The following is a 27,416-nucleotide window of genomic DNA, read 5'->3' on the forward strand; positions in this document are numbered from 1 at the left end:
TTGTCGGAGCTGCAGTTGTCGAAGGGGATGTTGTTGTGGTTGTTGTAGAAGAAGCTTCAGTTGTGGTTGCAGTTGGGGCTACAGTAGTGCTTGTGGAAGCAGCTTCAGTTGTTGTTGTAGGAGCTGCTGCAGTTGTATTGGCCGTAGGAGCTACAGTGGTTGTAGTAGGAGCTGCAGTTGTCGTTGGTACAGTTGTTGTGGTTGCCGTATGTGCTATAGTTGTTGTAGAAGAAGCTTCAGTTGTTGTTGCAGTAGGGGCTTCAGTAGTGGTTGTGGGAGCAGCTTCAGTTGTTGTTGTAGGAGCTGCTGCAGTTGTAGTGTCTGTAGAAGCTACAGTGGTTGTAGTAGGAGCTACAGTTGTCGTAGGGGATGTTTTTGTAGTTATTGTAGAAGGATCTTCTGTTCTGGTTGCAGTAGGGGCTGCTGTGGTGGTTGTGGAAGCAGCTACAGCTTGTGTTGTTGGAGCTTCTGCAGTTGTAGTGGTCGTTGGAGCTACAGTTGTTGTACTAGCTTCTGTTGTGGTTGTTGTAGGAGCTGCAGTTGTCAAAGGTGATGTTGTTGTGGTTGTCGTTGGTGCTATTGTTGTTGTTGAAGAAGCTTCAGTTGTTGTTGCAGTAGGGGCTGCAGTAGTTGTTGTGGAAGCAACTGTATTTGTTGTTGTAGGAGCTGTTGTAGTGGCCGTAGGAGCTAAAGTGGTTGTAGTAGGAGCTGCAGTTGTCGAAGGTGATGTTGTTGTGGTTGTCGTTGGTGCTATAGTTGTTGTTGAAGAAGCTTCAGTTGTGGTTGCAGTAGGGGCTGCAGTAGTGGTTGTGGAAGCAGCTACAGTTGGTGTTGTTGGAGCTTCAGCAGTTGTAGATGTTTTTGGAGCTCCAGTTGTTGTACTTACTGGAGTTAAAATGGTAGAAGGTCCTGCAATTGTGATCGGCGTTGTAGGAGCTACAGTTGTTTTAGTAGGAGCTGCAGTTGTCGAAGGTGATGTTGTTGTGGTTGTCGTAGGTGCTATAGTTGTTGTTGAAGAAGCTTCAGTTGTGGTTGCAGTAGGGATTGCACTAGGGGCTGCTGTAGTGGTTGTGGGAGCAGCTTCAGTTGTTGTTGTTGGAGCTGCTGCAGTTGTAGTAGTCGTAGCGGCTACAGTTGTTGTACTAGCTGCAGTTGTGGATGCTTTAGGAGTTAAAATGGTAGTAGGACCTGCAGTTGTGATTGGCGTTGTAGGAGCTACAGTTGTTATAGTAGGAGCTGCAGTTGTGAAAGGTGCTTTAGTTGTTGTAGAAGAAGCTTCAGTTGTGGTTGAAGTAGGGGCTGCAGTAGTGGTTGTGGAAGCAGCTTCAGTTGTTGTTGTTATAGCTGCTGCAGTTGTACTTGTCGCATGATCTACAATTATTGTCGTTGTAGGAGCTGAAGGTGTTGCCGTAGTGGGTACTGTTGGGCTTGTTGTAGATGTCGTGGAATCTGTAGTGGTTGTCGTAGCAGCTGCTGTTGTGCTTGCTATAGTAGCTAAAGTTGTTGTTGGAGCTGCAGTTGTTGTTGCCATAGGGGCTACAGTAGTGGTTGTGGAAGCAGCTACAGTTGTTGTAGGAGCTGCTGTAGTTGTAGTGGTCTTAGGAGCTTCTGTTGTTGTGGTAGAAGCTGCAATTTCGGTGGTCGTAGGAGCTACAGTTGTGATTTCTGTAGCAGCTGCTGCAGTTGTAGTGGTCGTTGGAGCTACAGTTGTTGTACTAGCTTCTGTTGTGGTTGTTGTAGGAGCTGCAGTTGTCGAAGGTGATGTTGTTGTGGTTGTCGTTGGTGCTATTGTTGTTGTTGAAGAAGCTTCAGTTGTTGTTGCAGTAGGGGCTGCAGTAGTTGTTGTGGAAGCAGCTTTATTTGTTGTTGTAGGAGCTGTGGTGGTGGCCGTAGGAGCTAAAGTGGTTGTAGTAGGAGCTGCAGTTGTTGTTGCTGTAGGGGCTGCAGTAGTGCTTGTGGAAGCAGCTACAGTTGGTGTTGTTGGAGCTGTTGCAGTTGTAGTGGTTGTTGGAGCTCCAGTTGTTGTACTAGCTGCTGTTGTGGTTGCTGTGGGGTGTACAGTTGTGGTTGCTGTAGGAGTAACAATGGTAGTTGGACCTGCAGTTGTGATTGGTGTTGTAGGAGCTGCATTTGTTGTAGTAGGAGCTGCAGTTGTCGAAGGGGATGTTGTTGTGGTTGTCGTAGGTGTTTCGGTTGTTGTTGTAGGAGCTGCTGTTGTGGTTGTCGTAGTAGCTAGATCAGTTGTGGTGGTCGCAGGTTCTGCAATTATTGTCGTAGTAGAAGCTGTAGTTTTGATTGGAGTTGTAGGAGCTACAGTTGTTGTTGTAGGAGCTGCAGTTGTCGAAGGGGATGTTTTTGTGGTTGTCGTAGGTGCTATAGTTGTTGTAGAAGAAGCTTCCGTTGTGGTTGTAGTAAGGGCTGCAGTAGTGGTTGTGGATGAAGCTTCCGTTGTGGTAGGGAATGCAGTAGTGGTTGTGGAAGCAGCTACAGTTGTTGAGGTTGGAGCTGTGGTTGTGGTTGTCATAGGAGTTAAAATGGTAGTTGTATCTACAGTTGTGATTGGCGTTGTAGGACCTACAGTTGTTGTCGGAGCTGCAGTTGTCGAAGGGGATGTTGTTGTGGTTGTTGTAGAAGAAGCTTCAGTTGTGGTTGCAGTTGGGGCTACAGTAGTGCTTGTGGAAGCAGCTTCAGTTGTTGTTGTAGGAGCTGCTGCAGTTGTATTGGCCGTAGGAGCTACAGTGGTTGTAGTAGGAGCTGCAGTTGTCATAGGTACAGTTGTTGTGGTTGCCGTATGTGCTATAGTTGTTGTAGAAGAAGCTTCCGTTGTTGTTGCAGTAGGGGCTTCAGTAGTGGTTGTGGGAGCAGCTTCAGTTGTTGTTGTAGGAGCTGCTGCAGTTGTAGTGTCTGTAGAAGCTACAGTGGTTGTAGTAGGAGCTACAGTTGTCGTAGGGGATGTTTTTGTAGTTATTGTAGAAGGATCTTCTGTTCTGGTTGCAGTAGGGGCTGCTGTGGTGGTTGTGGAAGCAGCTACAGCTTGTGTTGTTGGAGCTTCTGCAGTTGTAGTGGTCGTTGGAGCTACAGTTGTTGTACTAGCTTCTGTTGTGGTTGTTGTAGGAGCTGCAGTTGTCGAAGGTGATGTTGTTGTGGTTGTCGTTGGTGCTATTGTTGTTGTTGAAGAAGCTTCAGTTGTTGTTGCAGTAGGGGCTGCAGTAGTTGTTGTGGAAGCAACTGTATTTGTTGTTGTAGGAGCTGTTGTAGTGGCCGTAGGAGCTAAAGTGGTTGTAGTAGGAGCTGCAGTTGTCGAAGGTGATGTGGTTGTCGTTGGTGCTATAGTTGTTGTTGAAGAAGCTTCAGTTGTGGTTGCAGTAGGGGCTGCAGTAGTGGTTGTGGAAGCAGCTACAGTTGGTGTTGTTGGAGCTTCAGCAGTTGTAGATGTTTTTGGAGCTCCAGTTGTTGTACTTACTGGAGTTAAAATGGTAGAAGGTCCTGCAATTGTGATCGGCGTTGTAGGAGCTACAGTTGTTTTAGTAGGAGCTGCAGTTGTCGAAGGTGATGTTGTTGTGGTTGTCGTAGGTGCTATAGTTGTTGTTGAAGAAGCTTCAGTTGTGGTTGCAGTAGGGGTTGCACTAGGGGCTGCTGTAGTGGTTGTGGGAGCAGCTTCAGTTGTTGTTGTTGGAGCTGCTGCAGTTGTAGTGGTCGTAGCGGCTACAGTTGTTGTAATAGCTGCTGTTGTGGATGCTTTAGGAGTTAAAATGGTAGTAGGACCTGCAGTTGTGATTGGCGTTGTAGGTGCTACAGTTGTTATAGTAGGAGCTGCAGTTGTGAAAGGTGCTTTAGATGTTGTAGAAGAAGCTTCAGTTCTGGTTGAAGTAGGGACTGCAGTAGTGGTTGTGGAAGCAGCTTCAGTTGTTGTTGTTATAGCTGCTGCAGTTGTAGTTGTCGCATGATCTACAATTATTGTCGTTGTAGGAGCTGAAGGTGTTGCCGTAGTGGGTACTGTTGGGCTTGTTGTAGATGTCGTAGAATCTGTAGTGGTTGTCGTAGCAGCTGCTGTTGTGCTTGCTATAGTAGCTAAAGTTGTTGTTGGAGCTGCAGTTGTTGTTGCCATAGGGGCTACAGTAGTGGTTGTGGAAGCAGCTACAGTTGTTGTAGGAGCTGCTGTAGTTGTAGTGGTCTTAGGAGCTTCTGTTGTTGTGGTAGAAGCTGCAATTTCGGTGGTCGTAGGAGCTACAGTTGTGATTTCTGTAGCAGCTGCTGCAGTTGTAGTGGTCGTTGGAGCTACAGTTGTTGTACTAGCTTCTGTTGTGGTTGTTGTAGGAGCTGCAGTTGTCGAAGGTGATGTTGTTGTGGTTGTCGTTGGTGCTATTGTTGTTGTTGAAGAAGCTTCAGTTGTTGTTGCAGTAGGGGCTACAGTAGTTGTTGTGGAAGCAGCTTTATTTGTTGTTGTAGGAGCTGTGGTGGTGGCCGTAGGAGCTAAAGTGGTTGTAGTAGGAGCTGCAGTTGTTGTTGCTGTAGGGGCTGCAGTAGTGCTTGTGGAAGCAGCTACAGTTGGTGTTGTTGGAGCTGTTGCAGTTGTAGTGGTTGTTGGAGCTCCAGTTGTTGTACTAGCTGCTGTTGTGGTTGCTGTGGGGGGTACAGTTGTGGTTGCTGTAGGAGTAACAATGGTAGTTGGACCTGCAGTTGTGATTGGTGTTGTAGGAGCTGCATTTGTTGTAGTAGGAGCTGCTGTTGTCGAAGGGGATGTTGTTGTGGTTGTCGTAGGTGTTTCGGTTGTTGTCGTAGGAGCTGCTGTTGTGGTTGTCGTAGTAGCTAGATCAGTTGTGGTGGTCGCAGGTTCTGCAATTATTGTCGTAGTAGAAGCTGTAGTTTTGATTGGAGTTGTAGGAGCTACAGTTGTTGTTGTAGGAGCTGCAGTTGTCGAAGGGGATGTTGTGGTTGTCGTAGGTGCTACAGTTGTTGTAGAAGAAGCTTCCGTTGTGGTTGTAGTAAGGGCTGCAGTAGTGGTTGTGGATGAAGCTTCCGTTGTGGTTGTAGTAGGGAATGCAGTAGTGGTTGTGGAAGCAGCTACAGTTGTTGAGGTTGGAGCTGTGGTTGTGGTTGTCATAGGAGTTAAAATGGTAGTTGTATCTACAGTTGTGATTGGCGTTGTAGGACCTACAGTTGTTGTTGGAGCTGCAGGTTTCGAAGGGGATGTTGTTGTGGTTGTTGTAGAAGAAGCTTCAGTTGTGGTTGCAGTTGGGGCTACAGTAGTGCTTGTGGAAGCAGCTTCAGTTGTTGTTGTAGGAGCTGCTGCAGTTGTATTGGCCGTAGGAGCTACAGTGGTTGTAGTAGGAGCTGCAGTTGTCGTAGGTACAGTTGTTGTGGTTGCCGTATGTGCTATAGTTGTTGTAGAAGAAGCTTCAGTTGTGGTTGAAGTAGGGGCTGCAGTAGTGGTTGTGGAAGCAGCTTCAGTTGTTGTTGTTATAGCTGCTGCAGTTGTAGTTGTCGCATGATCTACAATTATTGTCGTTGTAGGAGCTGAAGGTGTTGCCGTAGTGGGTACTGTTGGGCTTGTTGTAGATGTCGTAGAATCTGTAGTGGTTGTCGTAGCAGCTGCTGTTGTGCTTCCTATAGTAGCTAAAGTTGTTGTTGGAGCTGCAGTTGTTGTTGCCATAGGGGCTACAGTAGTGGTTGTGGAAGCAGCTACAGTTGTTGTAGGAGCTGCTGTAGTTGTAGTGGTCTTAGGAGCTTCTGTTGTTGTGGTAGAAGCTGCAATTTCGGTGGTCGTAGGAGCTACAGTTGTGATTTCTGTAGCAGCTGCTGCAGTTGTAGTGGTCGTTGGAGCTACAGTTGTTGTACTAGCTTCTGTTGTGGTTGTTGTAGGAGCTGCAGTTGTCGAAGGTGATGTTGTTGTGGTTGTCGTTGGTGCTATTGTTGTTGTTGAAGAAGCTTCAGTTGTTGTTGCAGTAGGGGCTACAGTAGTTGTTGTGGAAGCAGCTTTATTTGTTGTTGTAGGAGCTGTGGTGGTGGCCGTAGGAGCTAAAGTGGTTGTAGTAGGAGCTGCAGTTGTTGTTGCTGTAGGGGCTGCAGTAGTGCTTGTGGAAGCAGCTACAGTTGGTGTTGTTGGAGCTGTTGCAGTTGTAGTGGTTGTTGGAGCTCCAGTTGTTGTACTAGCTGCTGTTGTGGTTGCTGTGGGGGGTACAGTTGTGGTTGCTGTAGGAGTAACAATGGTAGTTGGACCTGCAGTTGTGATTGGTGTTGTAGGAGCTGCATTTGTTGTAGTAGGAGCTGCTGTTGTCGAAGGGGATGTTGTTGTGGTTGTCGTAGGTGTTTCGGTTGTTGTCGTAGGAGCTGCTGTTGTGGTTGTCGTAGTAGCTAGATCAGTTGTGGTGGTCGCAGGTTCTGCAATTATTGTCGTAGTAGAAGCTGTAGTTTTGATTGGAGTTGTAGGAGCTACAGTTGTTGTTGTAGGAGCTGCAGTTGTCGAAGGGGATGTTGTTGTGGTTGTCGTAGGTGCTACAGTTGTTGTAGAAGAATCTTCCGTTGTGGTTGTAGTAAGGGCTGCAGTAGTGGTTGTGGATGAAGCTTCCGTTGTGGTTGTAGTAGGGAATGCAGTAGTGGTTGTGGAAGCAGCTACAGTTGTTGAGGTTGGAGCTGTGGTTGTGGTTGTCATAGGAGTTAAAATGGTAGTTGTATCTACAGTTGTGATTGGCGTTGTAGGACCTACAGTTGTTGTTGGAGCTGCAGTTGTCGAAGGGGATGTTGTTGTGGTTGTTGTAGAAGAAGCTTCAGTTGTGGTTGCAGTTGGGGCTACAGTAGTGCTTGTGGAAGCAGCTTCAGTTGTTGTTGTAGGAGCTGCTGCAGTTGTATTGGCCGTAGGAGCTACAGTGGTTGTAGTAGGAGCTGCAGTTGTCGTAGGTACAGTTGTTGTGGTTGCCGTATGTGCTATAGTTGTTGTAGAAGAAGCTTCAGTTGTTGTTGCAGTAGGGGCTTCAGTAGTGGTTGTGGGAGCAGCTTCAGTTGTTGTTGTAGGAGCTGCTGCAGTTGTAGTGTCTGTAGAAGCTACAGTGGTTGTAGTAGGAGCTACAGTTGTCGTAGGGGATGTTTTTGTAGTTATTGTAGAAGGATCTTCTGTTCTGGTTGCAGTAGGGGCTGCTGTGGTGGTTGTGGAAGCAGCTACAGCTTGTGTTGTTGGAGCTTCTGCAGTTGTAGTGGTCGTTGGAGCTACAGTTGTTGTACTAGCTTCTGTTGTGGTTGTTGTAGGAGCTGCAGTTGTCGAAGGTGATGTTGTTGTAGTTGTCGTTGGTGCTATTGTTGTTGTTGAAGAAGCTTCAGTTGTTGTTGCAGTAGGGGCTGCAGTAGTTGTTGTGGAAGCAACTGTATTTGTTGTTGTAGGAGCTGTTGTAGTGTCCGTAGGAGCTAAAGTGGTTGTAGTAGGAGCTGCAGTTGTCGAAGGTGATGTTGTTGTGGTTGTCGTTGGTGCTATAGTTGTTGTTGAAGAAGCTTCAGTTGTGGTTGCAGTAGGGGCTGCAGTAGTGGTTGTGGAAGCAGCTACAGTTGGTGTTGTTGGAGCTTCAGCAGTTGTAGATGTTTTTGGAGCTCCAGTTGTTGTACTTACTGGAGTTAAAATGGTAGAAGGTCCTGCAATTGTGATCGGCGTTGTAGGAGCTACAGTTGTTTTAGTAGGAGCTGCAGTTGTCGAAGGTGATGTTGTTGTGGTTGTCGTAGGTGCTATAGTTGTTGTTGAAGAAGCTTCAGTTGTGGTTGCAGTAGGGGTTGCACTAGGGGCTGCTGTGGTGGTTGTGGGAGCAGCTTCAGTTGTTGTTGGAGCTGCTGCAGTTGTAGTGGTCGTAGCGGCTACAGTTGTTGTACTAGCTGCTGTTGTGGATGCTTTAGGAGTTAAAATGGTAGTAGGACCTGCAGTTGTGATTGGCGTTGTAGGAGCTACAGTTGTTATAGTAGGAGCTGCAGTTGTGAAAGGTGCTTTAGTTGTTGTAGAAGAAGCTTCAGTTGTGGTTGAAGTAGGGGCTGCAGTAGTGGTTGTGGAAGCAGCTTCAGTTGTTGTTGTTATAGCTGCTGCAGTTGTAGTTGTCGCATGATCTACAATTATTGTCGTTGTAGGAGCTGAAGGTGTTGCCGTAGTGGGTACTGTTGGGCTTGTTGTAGATGTCGTAGAATCTGTAGTGGTTGTCGTAGCAGCTGCTGTTGTGCTTGCTATAGTAGCTAAAGTTGTTGTTGGAGCTGCAGTTGTTGTTGCCATAGGGGCTACAGTAGTGGTTGTGGAAGCAGCTACAGTTGTTGTAGGAGCTGCTGTAGTTGTAGTGGTCTTAGGAGCTTCTGTTGTTGTGGTAGAAGCTGCAATTTCGGTGGTCGTAGGAGCTACAGTTGTGATTTCTGTAGCAGCTGCTGCAGTTGTAGTGGTCGTTGGAGCTACAGTTGTTGTACTAGCTTCTGTTGTGGTTGTTGTAGGAGCTGCAGTTGTCGAAGGTGATGTTGTTGTGGTTGTCGTTGGTGCTATTGTTGTTGTTGAAGAAGCTTCAGTTGTTGTTGCAGTAGGGGCTGCAGTAGTTGTTGTGGAAGCAGCTTTATTTGTTGTTGTAGGAGCTGTGGTGGTGGCCGTAGGAGCTAAAGTGGTTGTAGTAGGAGCTGCAGTTGTTGTTGCTGTAGGGGCTGCAGTAGTGCTTGTGGAAGCAGCTACAGTTGGTGTTGTTGGAGCTGTTGCAGTTGTAGTGGTTGTTGGAGCTCCAGTTGTTGTACTAGCTGCTGTTGTGGTTGCTGTGGGGTGTACAGTTGTGGTTGCTGTAGGAGTAACAATGGTAGTTGGACCTGCAGTTGTGATTGGTGTTGTAGGAGCTGCATTTGTTGTAGTAGGAGCTGCAGTTGTCGAAGGGGATGTTGTTGTGGTTGTCGTAGGTGTTTCGGTTGTTGTTGTAGGAGCTGCTGTTGTGGTTGTCGTAGTAGCTAGATCAGTTGTGGTGGTCGCAGGTTCTGCAATTATTGTCGTAGTAGAAGCTGTAGTTTTGATTGGAGTTGTAGGAGCTACAGTTGTTGTTGTAGGAGCTGCAGTTGTCGAAGGGGATGTTGTTGTGGTTGTCGTAGGTGCTATAGTTGTTGTAGAAGAAGCTTCCGTTGTGGTTGTAGTAAGGGCTGCAGTAGTGGTTGTGGATGAACCTTCCGTTGTGGTAGGGAATGCAGTAGTGGTTGTGGAAGCAGCTACAGTTGTTGAGGTTGGAGCTGTGGTTGTGGTTGTCATAGGAGTTAAAATGGTAGTTGTATCTACAGTTGTGATTGGCGTTGTAGGACCTACAGTTGTTGTCGGAGCTGCAGTTGTCGAAGGGGATGTTGTTGTGGTTGTTGTAGAAGAAGCTTCAGTTGTGGTTGCAGTTGGGGCTACAGTAGTGCTTGTGGAAGCAGCTTCAGTTGTTGTTGTAGGAGCTGCTGCAGTTGTATTGGCCGTAGGAGCTACAGTGGTTGTAGTAGGAGCTGCAGTTGTCATAGGTACAGTTGTTGTGGTTGCCGTATGTGCTATAGTTGTTGTAGAAGAAGCTTCCGTTGTTGTTGCAGTAGGGGCTTCAGTAGTGGTTGTGGGAGCAGCTTCAGTTGTTGTTGTAGGAGCTGCTGCAGTTGTAGTGTCTGTAGAAGCTACAGTGGTTGTAGTAGGAGCTACAGTTGTCGTAGGGGATGTTTTTGTAGTTATTGTAGAAGGATCTTCTGTTCTGGTTGCAGTAGGGGCTGCTGTGGTGGTTGTGGAAGCAGCTACAGCTTGTGTTGTTGGAGCTTCTGCAGTTGTAGTGGTCGTTGGAGCTACAGTTGTTGTACTAGCTTCTGTTGTGGTTGTTGTAGGAGCTGCAGTTGTCGAAGGTGATGTTGTTGTGGTTGTCGTTGGTGCTATTGTTGTTGTTGAAGAAGCTTCAGTTGTTGTTGCAGTAGGGGCTGCAGTAGTTGTTGTGGAAGCAACTGTATTTGTTGTTGTAGGAGCTGTTGTAGTGGCCGTAGGAGCTAAAGTGGTTGTAGTAGGAGCTGCAGTTGTCGAAGGTGATGTTGTTGTGGTTGTCGTTGGTGCTATAGTTGTTGTTGAAGAAGCTTCAGTTGTGGTTGCAGTAGGGGCTGCAGTAGTGGTTGTGGAAGCAGCTACAGTTGGTGTTGTTGGAGCTTCAGCAGTTGTAGATGTTTTTGGAGCTCCAGTTGTTGTACTTACTGGAGTTAAAATGGTAGAAGGTCCTGCAATTGTGATCGGCGTTGTAGGAGCTACAGTTGTTTTAGTAGGAGCTGCAGTTGTCGAAGGTGATGTTGTTGTGGTTGTCGTAGGTGCTATAGTTGTTGTTGAAGAAGCTTCAGTTGTGGTTGCAGTAGGGGTTGCACTAGGGGCTGCTGTGGTGGTTGTGGGAGCAGCTTCAGTTGTTGTTGTTGGAGCTGCTGCAGTTGTAGTGGTCGTAGCGGCTACAGTTGTTGTACTAGCTGCTGTTGTGGATGCTTTAGGAGTTAAAATGGTAGTAGGACCTGCAGTTGTGATTGGCGTTGTAGGTGCTACAGTTGTTATAGTAGGAGCTGCAGTTGTGAAAGGTGCTTTAGATGTTGTAGAAGAAGCTTCAGTTCTGGTTGAAGTAGGGGCTGCAGTAGTGGTTGTGGAAGCAGCTTCAGTTGTTGTTGTTATAGCTGCTGCAGTTGTAGTTGTCGCATGATCTACAATTATTGTCGTTGTAGGAGCTGAAGGTGTTGCCGTAGTGGGTACTGTTGGGCTTGTTGTAGATGTCGTAGAATCTGTAGTGGTTGTCGTAGCAGCTGCTGTTGTGCTTGCTATAGTAGCTAAAGTTGTTGTTGGAGCTGCAGTTGTTGTTGCCATAGGGGCTACAGTAGTGGTTGTGGAAGCAGCTACAGTTGTTGTAGGAGCTGCTGTAGTTGTAGTGGTCTTAGGAGCTTCTGTTGTTGTGGTAGAAGCTGCAATTTCGGTGGTCGTAGGAGCTACAGTTGTGATTTCTGTAGCAGCTGCTGCAGTTGTAGTGGTCGTTGGAGCTACAGTTGTTGTACTAGCTTCTGTTGTGGTTGTTGTAGGAGCTGCAGTTGTCGAAGGTGATGTTGTTGTGGTTGTCGTTGGTGCTATTGTTGTTGTTGAAGAAGCTTCAGTTGTTGTTGCAGTAGGGGCTGCAGTAGTTGTTGTGGAAGCAGCTTTATTTGTTGTTGTAGGAGCTGTGGTGGTGGCCGTAGGAGCTAAAGTGGTTGTAGTAGGAGCTGCAGTTGTTGTTGCTGTAGGGGCTGCAGTAGTGCTTGTGGAAGCAGCTACAGTTGGTGTTGTTGGAGCTGTTGCAGTTGTAGTGGTTGTTGGAGCTCCAGTTGTTGTACTAGCTGCTGTTGTGGTTGCTGTGGGGGGTACAGTTGTGGTTGCTGTAGGAGTAACAATGGTAGTTGGACCTGCAGTTGTGATTGGTGTTGTAGGAGCTGCATTTGTTGTAGTAGGAGCTGCAGTTGTCGAAGGGGATGTTGTTGTGGTTGTCGTAGGTGTTTCGGTTGTTGTTGTAGGAGCTGCTGTTGTGGTTGTCGTAGTAGCTAGATCAGTTGTGGTGGTCGCAGGTTCTGCAATTATTGTCGTAGTAGAAGCTGTAGTTTTGATTGGAGTTGTAGGAGCTACAGTTGTTGTTGTAGGAGCTGCAGTTGTCGAAGGGGATGTTGTTGTGGTTGTCGTAGGTGCTATAGTTGTTGTAGAAGAAGCTTCCGTTGTGGTTGTAGTAAGGGCTGCAGTAGTGGTTGTGGATGAAGCTTCCGTTGTGGTTGTAGTAGGGAATGCAGTAGTGGTTGTGGAAGCAGCTACAGTTGTTGAGGTCGGAGCTGTGGTTGTGGTTGTCATAGGAGTTAAAATGGTAGTTGTATCTACAGTTGTGATTGGCGTTGTAGGACCTACAGTTGTTGTTGTCGGAGCTGCAGTTGTCGAAGGGGATGTTGTTGTGGTTGTTGTAGAAGAAGCTTCAGTTGTGGTTGCAGTTGGGGCTACAGTAGTGCTTGTGGAAGCAGCTTCAGTTGTTGTTGTAGGAGCTGCTGCAGTTGTATTGGCCGTAGGAGCTACAGTGGTTGTAGTAGGAGCTGCAGTTGTCGTAGGTACAGTTGTTGTGGTTGCCGTATGTGCTATAGTTGTTGTAGAAGAAGCTTCAGTTGTTGTTGCAGTAGGGGCTTCAGTAGTGGTTGTGGGAGCAGCTTCAGTTGTTGTTGTAGGAGCTGCTGCAGTTGTAGTGGCTGTAGGAGCTAGAGTGGTTGTAGTAGGAGCTACAGTTGTCGTAGGGGATGTTTTTGTAGTTATTGTAGAAGGATCTTCTGTTCTGGTTGCAGTAGGGGCTGCTGTGGTGGTTGTGGAAGCAGCTACAGCTTGTGTTGTTGGAGCTTCTGCAGTTGTAGTGGTCGTTGGAGCTACAGTTGTTGTACTAGCTTCTGTTGTGGTTGTTGTAGGAGCTGCAGTTGTCGAAGGTGATGTTGTTGTAGTTGTCGTTGGTGCTATTGTTGTTGTTGAAGAAGCTTCAGTTGTTGTTGCAGTAGGGGCTGCAGTAGTTGTTGTGGAAGCAACTGTATTTGTTGTTGTAGGAGCTGTTGTAGTGGCCGTAGGAGCTAAAGTGGTTGTAGTAGGAGCTGCAGTTGTCGAAGGTGATGTTGTTGTGGTTGTCGTTGGTGCTATAGTTGTTGTTGAAGAAGCTTCAGTTGTGGTTGCAGTAGGGGCTGCAGTAGTGGTTGTGGAAGCAGCTACAGTTGGTGTTGTTGGAGCTTCAGCAGTTGTAGATGTTTTTGGAGCTCCAGTTGTTGTACTTACTGGAGTTAAAATGGTAGAAGGTCCTGCAATTGTGATCGGCGTTGTAGGAGCTACAGTTGTTTTAGTAGGAGCTGCAGTTGTCGAAGGTGATGTTGTTGTGGTTGTCGTAGGTGCTATAGTTGTTGTTGAAGAAGCTTCAGTTGTGGTTGCAGTAGGGATTGCACTAGGGGCTGCTGTAGTGGTTGTGGGAGCAGCTTCAGTTGTTGTTGTTGGAGCTGCTGCAGTTGTAGTGGTCGTAGCGGCTACAGTTGTTGTACTAGCTGCTGTTGTGGATGCTTTAGGAGTTAAAATGGTAGTAGGACCTGCAGTTGTGATTGGCGTTGTAGGAGCTACAGTTGTTATAGTAGGAGCTGCAGTTGTGAAAGGTGCTTTAGTTGTTGTAGAAGAAGCTTCAGTTGTGGTTGAAGTAGGGGCTGCAGTAGTGGTTGTGGAAGCAGCTTCAGTTGTTGTTGTTATAGCTGCTGCAGTTGTACTTGTCGCATGATCTACAATTATTGTCGTTGTAGGAGCTGAAGGTGTTGCCGTAGTGGGTACTGTTGGGCTTGTTGTAGAATCTGTAGTGGTTGTCGTAGCAGCTGCTGTTGTGCTTGCTATAGTAGCTAAAGTTGTTGTTGGAGCTGCAGTTGTTGTTGCCATAGGGGCTACAGTAGTGGTTGTGGAAGCAGCTACAGTTGTTGTAGGAGCTGCTGTAGTTGTAGTGGTCTTAGGAGCTTCTGTTGTTGTGGTAGAAGCTGCAATTTCGGTGGTCGTAGGAGCTACAGTTGTGATTTCTGTAGCAGCTGCTGCAGTTGTAGTGGTCGTTGGAGCTACAGTTGTTGTACTAGCTTCTGTTGTGGTTGTTGTAGGAGCTGCAGTTGTCGAAGGTGATGTTGTTGTGGTTGTCGTTGGTGCTATTGTTGTTGTTGAAGAAGCTTCAGTTGTTGTTGCAGTAGGGGCTGCAGTAGTTGTTGTGGAAGCAACTGTATTTGTTGTTGTAGGAGCTGTTGTAGTGGCCGTAGGAGCTAAAGTGGTTGTAGTAGGAGCTGCAGTTGTCGAAGGTGATGTTGTTGTGGTTGTCGTTGGTGCTATAGTTGTTGTTGAAGAAGCTTCAGTTGTGGTTGCAGTAGGGGTTGCACTAGTGGTTGTGGAAGCAGCTTCAGTTGTTGTTGTTATAGCTGCTGCAGTTGTACTTGTCGCATGATCTACAATTATTGTCGTTGTAGGAGCTGAAGGTGTTGCCGTAGTGGGTACTGTTGGGCTTGTTGTAGATGTCGTAGAATCTGTAGTGGTTGTCGTAGCAGCTGCTGTTGTGCTTGCTATAGTAGCTAAAGTTGTTGTTGGAGCTGCAGTTGTTGTTGCCATAGGGGCTACAGTAGTGGTTGTGGAAGCAGCTACAGTTGTTGTAGGAGCTGCTGTAGTTGTAGTGGTCTTAGGAGCTTCTGTTGTTGTGGTAGAAGCTGCAATTTTGGTGGTCGTAGGAGCTACAGTTGTGATTTCTGTAGCAGCTGCTGCAGTTGTAGTGGTCGTTGGAGCTACAGTTGTTGTACTAGCTTCTGTTGTGGTTGTTGTAGGAGCTGCAGTTGTCGAAGGTGATGTTGTTGTGGTTGTCGTTGGTGCTATTGTTGTTGTTGAAGAAGCTTCAGTTGTTGTTGCAGTAGGGGCTGCAGTAGTTGTTGTGGAAGCAGCTTTATTTGTTGTTGTAGGAGCTGTGGTGGTGGCCGTAGAAGCTAAAGTGGTTGTAGTAGGAGCTGCAGTTGTTGTTGCTGTAGGGGCTGCAGTAGTGCTTGTGGAAGCAGCTACAGTTGGTGTTGTTGGAGCTGTTGCAGTTGTAGTGGTTGTTGGAGCTCCAGTTGTTGTACTAGCTGCTGTTGTGGTTGCTGTGGGGGGTACAGTTGTGGTTGCTGTAGGAGTAACAATGGTAGTTGGACCTGCAGTTGTGATTGGTGTTGTAGGAGCTGCAGTTGTCGAAGGGGATGTTGTTGTGGTTGTCGTAGGTGTTTCGGTTGTTGTTGTAGGAGCTGCTGTTGTGGTTGTCGTAGTAGCTAGATCAGTTGTGGTGGTCGCAGGTTCTGCAATTATTGTCGTAGTAGAAGCTGTAGTTTTGATTGGAGTTGTAGGAGCTACAGTTGTTGTTGTAGGAGCTGCAGTTGTCGAAGGGGATGTTGTTGTGGCTGTCGTAGGTGCTATAGTTGTTGTAGAAGAAGCTTCCGTTGTGGTTGTAGTAAGGGCTGCAGTAGTGGTTGTGGATGAAGCTTCCGTTGTGGTTGTAGTAGGGAATGCAGTAGTGGTTGTGGAAGCAGCTACAGTTGTTGAGGTCGGAGCTGTGGTTGTGGTTGTCATAGGAGTTAAAATGGTAGTTGTATCTACAGTTGTGATTGGCGTTGTAGGACCTACAGTTGTTGTTGTCGGAGCTGCAGTTGTCGAAGGGGATGTTGTTGTGGTTGTTGTAGAAGAAGCTTCAGTTGTGGTTGCAGTTGGGGCTACAGTAGTGCTTGTGGAAGCAGCTTCAGTTGTTGTTGTAGGAGCTGCTGCAGTTGTATTGGCCGTAGGAGCTACAGTGGTTGTAGTAGGAGCTGCAGTTGTCGTAGGTACAGTTGTTGTGGTTGCCGTATGTGCTATAGTTGTTGTAGAAGAAGCTTCAGTTGTTGTTGCAGTAGGGGCTTCAGTAGTGGTTGTGGGAGCAGCTTCAGTTGTTGTTGTAGGAGCTGCTGCAGTTGTAGTGGCTGTAGGAGCTACAGTGGTTGTAGTAGGAGCTACAGTTGTCGTAGGGGATGTTTTTGTAGTTATTGTAGAAGGATCTTCTGTTCTGGTTGCAGTAGGGGCTGCTGTGGTGGTTGTGGAAGCAGCTACAGCTTGTGTTGTTGGAGCTTCTGCAGTTGTAGTGGTCGTTGGAGCTACAGTTGTTGTACTAGCTTCTGTTGTGGTTGTTGTAGGAGCTGCAGTTGTCGAAGGTGATGTTGTTGTGGTTGTCGTTGGTGCTATTGTTGTTGTTGAAGAAGCTTCAGTTGTTGTTGCAGTAGGGGCTGCAGTAGTTGTTGTGGAAGCAACTGTATTTGTTGTTGTAGGAGCTGTTGTAGTGGCCGTAGGAGCTAAAGTGGTTGTAGTAGGAGCTGCAGTTGTCGAAGGTGATGTGGTTGTCGTTGGTGCTATAGTTGTTTTTGAAGAAGCTTCAGTTGTGGTTGCAGTAGGGGCTGCAGTAGTGGTTGTGGAAGCAGCTACAGTTGGTGTTGTTGGAGCTTCAGCAGTTGTAGATGTTTTTGGAGCTCCAGTTGTTGTACTTACTGGAGTTAAAATGGTAGAAGGTCCTGCAATTGTGATCGGCGTTGTAGGAGCTACAGTTGTTTTAGTAGGAGCTGCAGTTGTCGAAGGTGATGTTGTTGTGGTTGTCGTAGGTGCTATAGTTGTTGTTGAAGAAGCTTCAGTTGTGGTTGCAGTAGGGATTGCACTAGGGGCTGCTGTAGTGGTTGTGGGAGCAGCTTCAGTTGTTGTTGTTGGAGCTGCTGCAGTTGTAGTGGTCGTAGCGGCTACAGTTGTTGTACTAGCTGCTGTTGTGGATGCTTTAGGAGTTAAAATGGTAGTAGGACCTGCAGTTGTGATTGGCGTTGTAGGAGCTACAGTTGTTATAGTAGGAGCTGCAGTTGTGAAAGGTGCTTTAGTTGTTGTAGAAGAAGCTTCAGTTGTGGTTGAAGTAGGGGCTGCAGTAGTGGTTGTGGAAGCAGCTTCAGTTGTTGTTGTTATAGCTGCTGCAGTTGTACTTGTCGCATGATCTACAATTATTGTCGTTGTAGGAGCTGAAGGTGTTGCCGTAGTGGGTACTGTTGGGCTTGTTGTAGAATCTGTAGTGGTTGTCGTAGCAGCTGCTGTTGTGCTTGCTATAGTAGCTAAAGTTGTTGTTGGAGCTGCAGTTGTTGTTGCCATAGGGGCTACAGTAGTGGTTGTGGAAGCAGCTACAGTTGTTGTAGGAGCTGCTGTAGTTGTAGTGGTCTTAGGAGCTTCTGTTGTTGTGGTAGAAGCTGCAATTTCGGTGGTCGTAGGAGCTACAGTTGTGATTTCTGTAGCAGCTGCTGCAGTTGTAGTGGTCGTTGGAGCTACAGTTGTTGTACTAGCTTCTGTTGTGGTTGTTGTAGGAGCTGCAGTTGTCGAAGGTGATGTTGTTGTGGTTGTCGTTGGTGCTATTGTTGTTGTTGAAGAAGCTTCAGTTGTTGTTGCAGTAGGGGCTGCAGTAGTTGTTGTGGAAGCAACTGTATTTGTTGTTGTAGGAGCTGTTGTAGTGGCCGTAGGAGCTAAAGTGGTTGTAGTAGGAGCTGCAGTTGTCGAAGGTGATGTTGTTGTGGTTGTCGTTGGTGCTATAGTTGTTGTTGAAGAAGCTTCAGTTGTGGTTGCAGTAGGGGTTGCACTAGTGGTTGTGGAAGCAGCTTCAGTTGTTGTTGTTATAGCTGCTGCAGTTGTACTTGTCGCATGATCTACAATTATTGTCGTTGTAGGAGCTGAAGGTGTTGCCGTAGTGGGTACTGTTGGGCTTGTTGTAGATGTCGTAGAATCTGTAGTGGTTGTCGTAGCAGCTGCTGTTGTGCTTGCTATAGTAGCTAAAGTTGTTGTTGGAGCTGCAGTTGTTGTTGCCATAGGGGCTACAGTAGTGGTTGTGGAAGCAGCTACAGTTGTTGTAGGAGCTGCTGTAGTTGTAGTGGTCTTAGGAGCTTCTGTTGTTGTGGTAGAAGCTGCAATTTTGGTGGTCGTAGGAGCTACAGTTGTGATTTCTGTAGCAGCTGCTGCAGTTGTAGTGGTCGTTGGAGCTACAGTTGTTGTACTAGCTTCTGTTGTGGTTGTTGTAGGAGCTGCAGTTGTCGAAGGTGATGTTGTTGTGGTTGTCGTTGGTGCTATTGTTGTTGTTGAAGAAGCTTCAGTTGTTGTTGCAGTAGGGGCTGCAGTAGTTGTTGTGGAAGCAGCTTTATTTGTTGTTGTAGGAGCTGTGGTGGTGGCCGTAGGAGCTAAAGTGGTTGTAGTAGGAGCTGCAGTTGTTGTTGCTGTAGGGGCTGCAGTAGTGCTTGTGGAAGCAGCTACAGTTGGTGTTGTTGGAGCTGTTGCAGTTGTAGTGGTTGTTGGAGCTCCAGTTGTTGTACTAGCTGCTGTTGTGGTTGCTGTGGGGGGTACAGTTGTGGTTGCTGTAGGAGTAACAATGGTAGTTGGACCTGCAGTTGTGATTGGTGTTGTAGGAGCTGCAGTTGTCGAAGGGGATGTTGTTGTGGTTGTCGTAGGTGTTTCGGTTGTTGTTGTAGGAGCTGCTGTTGTGGTTGTCGTAGTAGCTAGATCAGTTGTGGTGGTCGCAGGTTCTGCAATTATTGTCGTAGTAGAAGCTGTAGTTTTGATTGGAGTTGTAGGAGCTACAGTTGTTGTTGTAGGAGCTGCAGTTGTCGAAGGGGATGTTGTTGTGGTTGTCGTAGGTGCTATAGTTGTTGTAGAAGAAGCTTCCGTTGTGGTTGTAGTAAGGGCTGCAGTAGTGGTTGTGGATGAAGCTTCCGTTGTGGTTGTAGTAGGGAATGCAGTAGTGGTTGTGGAAGCAGCTACAGTTGTTGAGGTCGGAGCTGTGGTTGTGGTTGTCATAGGAGTTAAAATGGTAGTTGTATCTACAGTTGTGATTGGCGTTGTAGGACCTACAGTTGTTGTTGTCGGAGCTGCAGTTGTCGAAGGGGATGTTGTTGTGGTTGTTGTAGAAGAAGCTTCAGTTGTGGTTGCAGTTGGGGCTACAGTAGTGCTTGTGGAAGCAGCTTCAGTTGTTGTTGTAGGAGCTGCTGCAGTTGTATTGGCCGTAGGAGCTACAGTGGTTGTAGTAGGAGCTGCAGTTGTCGTAGGTACAGTTGTTGTGGTTGCCGTATGTGCTATAGTTGTTGTAGAAGAAGCTTCAGTTGTTGTTGCAGTAGGGGCTTCAGTAGTGGTTGTGGGAGCAGCTTCAGTTGTTGTTGTAGGAGCTGCTGCAGTTGTAGTGGCTGTAGGAGCTAGAGTGGTTGTAGTAGGAGCTACAGTTGTCGTAGGGGATGTTTTTGTAGTTATTGTAGAAGGATCTTCTGTTCTGGTTGCAGTAGGGGCTGCTGTGGTGGTTGTGGAAGCAGCTACAGCTTGTGTTGTTGGAGCTTCTGCAGTTGTAGTGGTCGTTGGAGCTACAGTTGTTGTACTAGCTTCTGTTGTGGTTGTTGTAGGAGCTGCAGTTGTCGAAGGTGATGTTGTTGTGGTTGTCGTTGGTGCTATTGTTGTTGTTGAAGAAGCTTCAGTTGTTGTTGCAGTAGGGGCTGCAGTAGTTGTTGTGGAAGCAACTGTATTTGTTGTTGTAGGAGCTGTTGTAGTGGCCGTAGGAGCTAAAGTGGTTGTAGTAGGAGCTGCAGTTGTCGAAGGTGATGTTGTTGTGGTTGTCGTTGGTGCTATAGTTGTTGTTGAAGAAGCTTCAGTTGTGGTTGCAGTAGGGGCTGCAGTAGTGGTTGTGGAAGCAGCTACAGTTGGTGTTGTTGGAGCTTCAGCAGTTGTAGATGTTTTTGGAGCTCCAGTTGTTGTACTTACTGGAGTTAAAATGGTAGAAGGTCCTGCAATTGTGATCGGCGTTGTAGGAGCTACAGTTGTTTTAGTAGGAGCTGCAGTTGTCGAAGGTGATGTTGTTGTGGTTGTCGTAGGTGCTATAGTTGTTGTTGAAGAAGCTTCAGTTGTGGTTGCAGTAGGGGTTGCACTAGGGGCTGCTGTGGTGGTTGTGGGAGCAGCTTCAGTTGTTGTTGGAGCTGCTGCAGTTGTAGTGGTCGTAGCGGCTACAGTTGTTGTACTAGCTGCTGTTGTGGATGCTTTAGGAGTTAAAATGGTAGTAGGACCTGCAGTTGTGATTGGCGTTGTAGGAGCTACAGTTGTTATAGTAGGAGCTGCAGTTGTGAAAGGTGCTTTAGTTGTTGTAGAAGAAGCTTCAGTTGTGGTTGAAGTAGGGGCTGCAGTAGTGGTTGTGGAAGCAGCTTCAGTTGTTGTTGTTATAGCTGCTGCAGTTGTACTTGTCGCATGATCTACAATTATTGTCGTTGTAGGAGCTGAAGGTGTTGCCGTAGTGGGTACTGTTGGGCTTGTTGTAGATGTCGTAGAATCTGTAGTGGTTGTCGTAGCAGCTGCTGTTGTGCTTGCTATAGTAGCTAAAGTTGTTGTTGGAGCTGCAGTTGTTGTTGCCATAGGGGCTACAGTAGTGGTTGTGGAAGCAGCTACAGTTGTTGTAGGAGCTGCTGTAGTTGTAGTGGTCTTAGGAGCTTCTGTTGTTGTGGTAGAAGCTGCAATTTCGGTGGTCGTAGGAGCTACAGTTGTGATTTCTGTAGCAGCTGCTGCAGTTGTAGTGGTCGTTGGAGCTACAGTTGTTGTACTAGCTTCTGTTGTGGTTGTTGTAGGAGCTGCAGTTGTCGAAGGTGATGTTGTTGTGGTTGTCGTTGGTGCTATTGTTGTTGTTGAAGAAGCTTCAGTTGTTGTTGCAGTAGGGGCTGCAGTAGTTGTTGTGGAAGCAGCTTTATTTGTTGTTGTAGGAGCTGTGGTGGTGGCCGTAGGAGCTAAAGTGGTTGTAGTAGGAGCTGCAGTTGTTGTTGCTGTAGGGGCTGCAGTAGTGCTTGTGGAAGCAGCTACAGTTGGTGTTGTTGGAGCTGTTGCAGTTGTAGTGGTTGTTGGAGCTCCAGTTGTTGTACTAGCTGCTGTTGTGGTTGCTGTGGGGGGTACAGTTGTGGTTGCTGTAGGAGTAACAATGGTAGTTGGACCTGCAGTTGTGATTGGTGTTGTAGGAGCTGCATTTGTTGTAGTAGGAGCTGCAGTTGTCGAAGGGGATGTTGTTGTGGTTGTCGTAGGTGTTTCGGTTGTTGTTGTAGGAGCTGCTGTTGTGGTTGTCGTAGTAGCTAGATCAGTTGTGGTGGTCGCAGGTTCTGCAATTATTGTCGTAGTAGAAGCTATAGTTTTGATTGGAGTTGTAGGAGCTACAGTTGTTGTTGTAGGAGCTGCAGTTGTCGAAGGGGATGTTGTTGTGGTTGTCGTAGGTGCTATAGTTGTTGTAGAAGAAGCTTCCGTTGTGGTTGTAGTAGGGAATGCAGTAGTGGTTGTGGAAGCAGCTACAGTTGTTGAGGTCGGAGCTGTGGTTGTGGTTGTCATAGGAGTTAAAATGGTAGTTGTATCTACAGTTGTGATTGGCGTTGTAGGACCTACAGTTGTTGTTGTCGGAGCTGCAGTTGTCGAAGGGGATGTTGTTGTGGTTGTTGTAGAAGAAGCTTCAGTTGTGGTTGCAGTTGGGGCTACAGTAGTGCTTGTGGAAGCAGCTTCAGTTGTTGTTGTAGGAGCTGCTGCAGTTGTATTGGCCGTAGGAGCTACAGTGGTTGTAGTAGGAGCTGCAGTTGTCGTAGGTACAGTTGTTGTGGTTGCCGTATGTGCTATAGTTGTTGTAGAAGAAGCTTCAGTTGTTGTTGCAGTAGGGGCTTCAGTAGTGGTTGTGGGAGCAGCTTCAGTTGTTGTTGTAGGAGCTGCTGCAGTTGTAGTGGCTGTAGGAGCTACAGTGGTTGTAGTAGGAGCTACAGTTGTCGTAGGGGATGTTTTTGTAGTTATTGTAGAAGGATCTTCTGTTCTGGTTGCAGTAGGGGCTGCTGTGGTGGTTGTGGAAGCAGCTACAGCTTGTGTTGTTGGAGCTTCTGCAGTTGTAGTGGTCGTTGGAGCTACAGTTGTTGTACTAGCTTCTGTTGTGGTTGTTGTAGGAGCTGCAGTTGTCAAAGGTGATGTTGTTGTGGTTGTCGTTGGTGCTATTGTTGTTGTTGAAGAAGCTTCAGTTGTTGTTGCAGTAGGGGCTGCAGTAGTTGTTGTGGAAGCAACTGTATTTGTTGTTGTAGGAGCTGTTGTAGTGGCCGTAGGAGCTAAAGTGGTTGTAGTAGGAGCTGCAGTTGTCGAAGGTGATGTTGTTGTGGTTGTCGTTGGTGCTATAGTTGTTGTTGAAGAAGCTTCAGTTGTGGTTGCAGTAGGGGCTGCAGTAGTGGTTGTGGAAGCAGCTACAGTTGGTGTTGTTGGAGCTTCAGCAGTTGTAGATGTTTTTGGAGCTCCAGTTGTTGTACTTACTGGAGTTAAAATGGTAGAAGGTCCTGCAATTGTGATCGGCGTTGTAGGAGCTACAGTTGTTTTAGTAGGAGCTGCAGTTGTCGAAGGTGATGTTGTTGTGGTTGTCGTAGGTGCTATAGTTGTTGTTGAAGAAGCTTCAGTTGTGGTTGCAGTAGGGATTGCACTAGGGGCTGCTGTAGTGGTTGTGGGAGCAGCTTCAGTTGTTGTTGTTGGAGCTGCTGCAGTTGTAGTGGTCGTAGCGGCTACAGTTGTTGTACTAGCTGCTGTTGTGGATGCTTTAGGAGTTAAAATGGTAGTAGGACCTGCAGTTGTGATTGGCGTTGTAGGAGCTACAGTTGTTATAGTAGGAGCTGCAGTTGTGAAAGGTGCTTTAGTTGTTGTAGAAGAAGCTTCAGTTGTGGTTGAAGTAGGGGCTGCAGTAGTGGTTGTGGAAGCAGCTTCAGTTGTTGTTGTTATAGCTGCTGCAGTTGTACTTGTCGCATGATCTACAATTATTGTCGTTGTAGGAGCTGAAGGTGTTGCCGTAGTGGGTACTGTTGGGCTTGTTGTAGATGTCGTGGAATCTGTAGTGGTTGTCGTAGCAGCTGCTGTTGTGCTTGCTATAGTAGCTAAAGTTGTTGTTGGAGCTGCAGTTGTTCTTGCCATAGGGGCTACAGTAGTGGATGTGGAAGCAGCTACAGTTGTTGTAGGAGCTGCTGTAGTTGTAGTGGTCTTAGGAGCTTCTGTTGTTGTGGTAGAAGCTGCAATTTCGGTGGTCGTAGGAGCTACAGTTGTGATTTCTGTAGCAGCTGCTGCAGTTGTAGTGGTCGTTGGAGCTACAGTTGTTGTACTAGCTTCTGTTGTGGTTGTTGTAGGAGCTGCAGTTGTCGAAGGTGATGTTGTTGTGGTTGTCGTTGGTGCTATTGTTGTTGTTGAAGAAGCTTCAGTTGTTGTTGCAGTAGGGGCTGCAGTAGTTGTTGTGGAAGCAGCTTTATTTGTTGTTGTAGGAGCTGTGGTGGTGGCCGTAGGAGCTAAAGTGGTTGTAGTAGGAGCTGCAGTTGTTGTTGCTGTAGGGGCTGCAGTAGTGCTTGTGGAAGCAGCTACAGTTGGTGTTGTTGGAGCTGTTGCAGTTGTAGTGGTTGTTGGAGCTCCAGTTGTTGTACTAGCTGCTGTTGTGGTTGCTGTGGGGGGTACAGTTGTGGTTGCTGTAGGAGTAACAATGGTAGTTGGACCTGCAGTTGTGATTGGTGTTGTAGGAGCTGCATTTGTTGTAGTAGGAGCTGCAGTTGTCGAAGGGGATGTTGTTGTGGTTGTCGTAGGTGTTTCGGTTGTTGTTGTAGGAGCTGCTGTTGTGGTTGTCGTAGTAGCTAGATCAGTTGTGGTGGTCGCAGGTTCTGCAATTATTGTCGTAGTAGAAGCTGTAGTTTTGATTGGAGTTGTAGGAGCTACAGTTGTTGTTGTAGGAGCTGCAGTTGTCGAAGGGGATGTTGTTGTGGTTGTCGTAGGTGCTATAGTTGTTGTAGAAGAAGCTTCCGTTGTGGTTGTAGTAAGGGCTGCAGTAGTGGTTGTGGATGAAGCTTCCGTTGTGGTAGGGAATGCAGTAGTGGTTGTGGAAGCAGCTACAGTTGTTGAGGTCGGAGCTGTGGTTGTGGTTGTCATAGGAGTTAAAATGGTAGTTGTATCTACAGTTGTGATTGGCGTTGTAGGACCTACAGTTGTTGTTGTCGGAGCTGCAGTTGTCGAAGGGGATGTTGTTGTGGTTGTTGTAGAAGAAGCTTCAGTTGTGGTTGCAGTTGGGGCTACAGTAGTGCTTGTGGAAGCAGCTTCAGTTGTTGTTGTAGGAGCTGCTGCAGTTGTATTGGCCGTAGGAGCTACAGTGGTTGTAGTAGGAGCTGCAGTTGTCGTAGGTACAGTTGTTGTGGTTGCCGTATGTGCTATAGTTGTTGTAGAAGAAGCTTCAGTTGTTGTTGCAGTAGGGGCTTCAGTAGTGGTTGTGGGAGCAGCTTCAGTTGTTGTTGTAGGAGCTGCTGCAGTTGTAGTGTCTGTAGAAGCTACAGTGGTTGTAGTAGGAGCTACAGTTGTCGTAGGGGATGTTTTTGTAGTTATTGTAGAAGGATCTTCTGTTCTGGTTGCAGTAGGGGCTGCTGTGGTGGTTGTGGAAGCAGCTACAGCTTGTGTTGTTGGAGCTTCTGCAGTTGTAGTGGTCGTTGGAGCTACAGTTGTTGTACTAGCTTCTGTTGTGGTTGTTGTAGGAGCTGCAGTTGTCGAAGGTGATGTTGTTGTGGTTGTCGTTGGTGCTATTGTTGTTGTTGAAGAAGCTTCAGTTGTTGTTGCAGTAGGGGCTGCAGTAGTTGTTGTGGAAGCAACTGTATTTGTTGTTGTAGGAGCTGTTGTAGTGGCCGTAGGAGCTAAAGTGGTTGTAGTAGGAGCTGCAGTTGTCGAAGGTGCTATAGTTGTTGTTGAAGAAGCTTCAGTTGTGGTTGCAGTAGGGGCTGCAGTAGTGGTTGTGGAAGCAGCTACAGTTGGTGTTGTTGGAGCTTCAGCAGTTGTAGATGTTTTTGGAGCTCCAGTTGTTGTACTTACTGGAGTTAAAATGGTAGAAGGTCCTGCAATTGTGATCGGCGTTGTAGGAGCTACAGTTGTTTTAGTAGGAGCTGCAGTTGTCGAAGGTGATGTTGTTGTGGTTGTCGTAGGTGCTATAGTTGTTGTTGAAGAAGCTTCAGTTGTGGTTGCAGTAGGGATTGCACTAGGGGCTGCTGTAGTGGTTGTGGGAGCAGCTTCAGTTGTTGTTGTTGGAGCTGCTGCAGTTGTAGTGGTCGTAGCGGCTACAGTTGTTGTACTAGCTGCTGTTGTGGATGCTTTAGGAGTTAAAATGGTAGTAGGACCTGCAGTTGTGATTGGCGTTGTAGGAGCTACAGTTGTTATAGTAGGAGCTGCAGTTGTGAAAGGTGCTTTAGTTGTTGTAGAAGAAGCTTCAGTTGTGGTTGAAGTAGGGGCTGCAGTAGTGGTTGTGGAAGCAGCTTCAGTTGTTGTTGTTATAGCTGCTGCAGTTGTACTTGTCGCATGATCTACAATTATTGTCGTTGTAGGAGCTGAAGGTGTTGCCGTAGTGGGTACTGTTGGGCTTGTTGTAGATGTCGTGGAATCTGTAGTGGTTGTCGTAGCAGCTGCTGTTGTGCTTGCTATAGTAGCTAAAGTTGTTGTTGGAGCTGCAGTTGTTGTTGCCATAGGGGCTACAGTAGTGGTTGTGGAAGCAGCTACAGTTGTTGTAGGAGCTGCTGTAGTTGTAGTGGTCTTAGGAGCTTCTGTTGTTGTGGTAGAAGCTGCAATTTCGGTGGTCGTAGGAGCTACAGTTGTGATTTCTGTAGCAGCTGCTGCAGTTGTAGTGGTCGTTGGAGCTACAGTTGTTGTACTAGCTTCTGTTGTGGTTGTTGTAGGAGCTGCAGTTGTCGAAGGTGATGTTGTTGTGGTTGTCGTTGGTGCTATTGTTGTTGTTGAAGAAGCTTCAGTTGTTGTTGCAGTAGGGGCTGCAGTAGTTGTTGTGGAAGCAGCTTTATTTGTTGTTGTAGGAGCTGTGGTGGTGGCCGTAGGAGCTAAAGTGGTTGTAGTAGGAGCTGCAGTTGTTGTTGCTGTAGGGGCTGCAGTAGTGCTTGTGGAAGCAGCTACAGTTGGTGTTGTTGGAGCTGTTGCAGTTGTAGTGGTTGTTGGAGCTCCAGTTGTTGTACTAGCTGCTGTTGTGGTTGCTGTGGGGTGTACAGTTGTGGTTGCTGTAGGAGTAACAATGGTAGTTGGACCTGCAGTTGTGATTGGTGTTGTAGGAGCTGCATTTGTTGTAGTAGGAGCTGCAGTTGTCGAAGGGGATGTTGTTGTGGTTGTCGTAGGTGTTTCGGTTGTTGTTGTAGGAGCTGCTGTTGTGGTTGTCGTAGTAGCTAGATCAGTTGTGGTGGTCGCAGGTTCTGCAATTATTGTCGTAGTAGAAGCTGTAGTTTTGATTGGAGTTGTAGGAGCTACAGTTGTTGTTGTAGGAGCTGCAGTTGTCGAAGGGGATGTTTTTGTGGTTGTCGTAGGTGCTATAGTTGTTGTAGAAGAAGCTTCCGTTGTGGTTGTAGTAAGGGCTGCAGTAGTGGTTGTGGATGAAGCTTCCGTTGTGGTAGGGAATGCAGTAGTGGTTGTGGAAGCAGCTACAGTTGTTGAGGTTGGAGCTGTGGTTGTGGTTGTCATAGGAGTTAAAATGGTAGTTGTATCTACAGTTGTGATTGGCGTTGTAGGACCTACAGTTGTTGTCGGAGCTGCAGTTGTCGAAGGGGATGTTGTTGTGGTTGTTGTAGAAGAAGCTTCAGTTGTGGTTGCAGTTGGGGCTACAGTAGTGCTTGTGGAAGCAGCTTCAGTTGTTGTTGTAGGAGCTGCTGCAGTTGTATTGGCCGTAGGAGCTACAGTGGTTGTAGTAGGAGCTGCAGTTGTCATAGGTACAGTTGTTGTGGTTGCCGTATGTGCTATAGTTGTTGTAGAAGAAGCTTCCGTTGTTGTTGCAGTAGGGGCTTCAGTAGTGGTTGTGGGAGCAGCTTCAGTTGTTGTTGTAGGAGCTGCTGCAGTTGTAGTGTCTGTAGAAGCTACAGTGGTTGTAGTAGGAGCTACAGTTGTCGTAGGGGATGTTTTTGTAGTTATTGTAGAAGGATCTTCTGTTCTGGTTGCAGTAGGGGCTGCTGTGGTGGTTGTGGAAGCAGCTACAGCTTGTGTTGTTGGAGCTTCTGCAGTTGTAGTGGTCGTTGGAGCTACAGTTGTTGTACTAGCTTCTGTTGTGGTTGTTGTAGGAGCTGCAGTTGTCGAAGGTGATGTTGTTGTGGTTGTCGTTGGTGCTATTGTTGTTGTTGAAGAAGCTTCAGTTGTTGTTGCAGTAGGGGCTGCAGTAGTTGTTGTGGAAGCAACTGTATTTGTTGTTGTAGGAGCTGTTGTAGTGGCCGTAGGAGCTAAAGTGGTTGTAGTAGGAGCTGCAGTTGTCGAAGGTGATGTGGTTGTCGTTGGTGCTATAGTTGTTGTTGAAGAAGCTTCAGTTGTGGTTGCAGTAGGGGCTGCAGTAGTGGTTGTGGAAGCAGCTACAGTTGGTGTTGTTGGAGCTTCAGCAGTTGTAGATGTTTTTGGAGCTCCAGTTGTTGTACTTACTGGAGTTAAAATGGTAGAAGGTCCTGCAATTGTGATCGGCGTTGTAGGAGCTACAGTTGTTTTAGTAGGAGCTGCAGTTGTCGAAGGTGATGTTGTTGTGGTTGTCGTAGGTGCTATAGTTGTTGTTGAAGAAGCTTCAGTTGTGGTTGCAGTAGGGGTTGCACTAGGGGCTGCTGTAGTGGTTGTGGGAGCAGCTTCAGTTGTTGTTGTTGGAGCTGCTGCAGTTGTAGTGGTCGTAGCGGCTACAGTTGTTGTAATAGCTGCTGTTGTGGATGCTTTAGGAGTTAAAATGGTAGTAGGACCTGCAGTTGTGATTGGCGTTGTAGGTGCTACAGTTGTTATAGTAGGAGCTGCAGTTGTGAAAGGTGCTTTAGATGTTGTAGAAGAAGCTTCAGTTCTGGTTGAAGTAGGGACTGCAGTAGTGGTTGTGGAAGCAGCT

General features: G+C 47.1%; 3 protein-coding genes across 3 annotated transcripts; all 3 read right to left on the minus strand.

Moving 5' to 3' along the window:
- Nucleotides 1–5,682: 5,682 nt before the first annotated feature.
- Nucleotides 5,683–14,110, minus strand: LOC145864363 (uncharacterized). The gene is made up of 6 exons (XM_082970107.1): nt 13,243–14,110; nt 10,946–11,076; nt 9,482–9,772; nt 8,806–8,857; nt 8,129–8,202; nt 5,683–5,748 (listed from the first exon to the last, which is right to left on the minus strand). Exons 1-6 carry the CDS (start codon nt 14,108–14,110, stop codon nt 5,683–5,685), a joined length of 1,482 nt encoding a protein of 493 aa, XP_082826233.1.
- A 685-nt stretch (nt 14,111–14,795) lies between these two features.
- Nucleotides 14,796–18,349, minus strand: LOC145864364 (uncharacterized). The gene is made up of 3 exons (XM_082970108.1): nt 16,790–18,349; nt 15,143–15,159; nt 14,796–15,069 (listed from the first exon to the last, which is right to left on the minus strand). Exons 1-3 carry the CDS (start codon nt 18,347–18,349, stop codon nt 14,796–14,798), a joined length of 1,851 nt encoding a protein of 616 aa, XP_082826234.1.
- Nucleotides 18,350–19,733: 1,384 nt separating this feature from the next.
- On the minus strand, nt 19,734–25,644 carry LOC145864365 (uncharacterized). The gene is made up of 7 exons (XM_082970109.1): nt 25,484–25,644; nt 24,890–25,026; nt 22,517–24,246; nt 22,328–22,475; nt 20,468–21,282; nt 19,973–20,034; nt 19,734–19,920 (listed from the first exon to the last, which is right to left on the minus strand). The coding sequence occupies exons 1-7, from the start codon at nt 25,642–25,644 to the stop codon at nt 19,734–19,736; spliced, it is 3,240 nt and encodes a 1,079-aa protein (XP_082826235.1).
- Between the last annotated feature and the right edge of the window lie 1,772 nt (nt 25,645–27,416).

The sequence above is a fragment of the Salmo salar genome, chromosome 27 (assembly GCF_965601325.2).
Source record: "Salmo salar chromosome 27, fSalSal1, whole genome shotgun sequence".
NCBI lineage: Eukaryota > Metazoa > Chordata > Actinopteri > Salmoniformes > Salmonidae > Salmo > Salmo salar.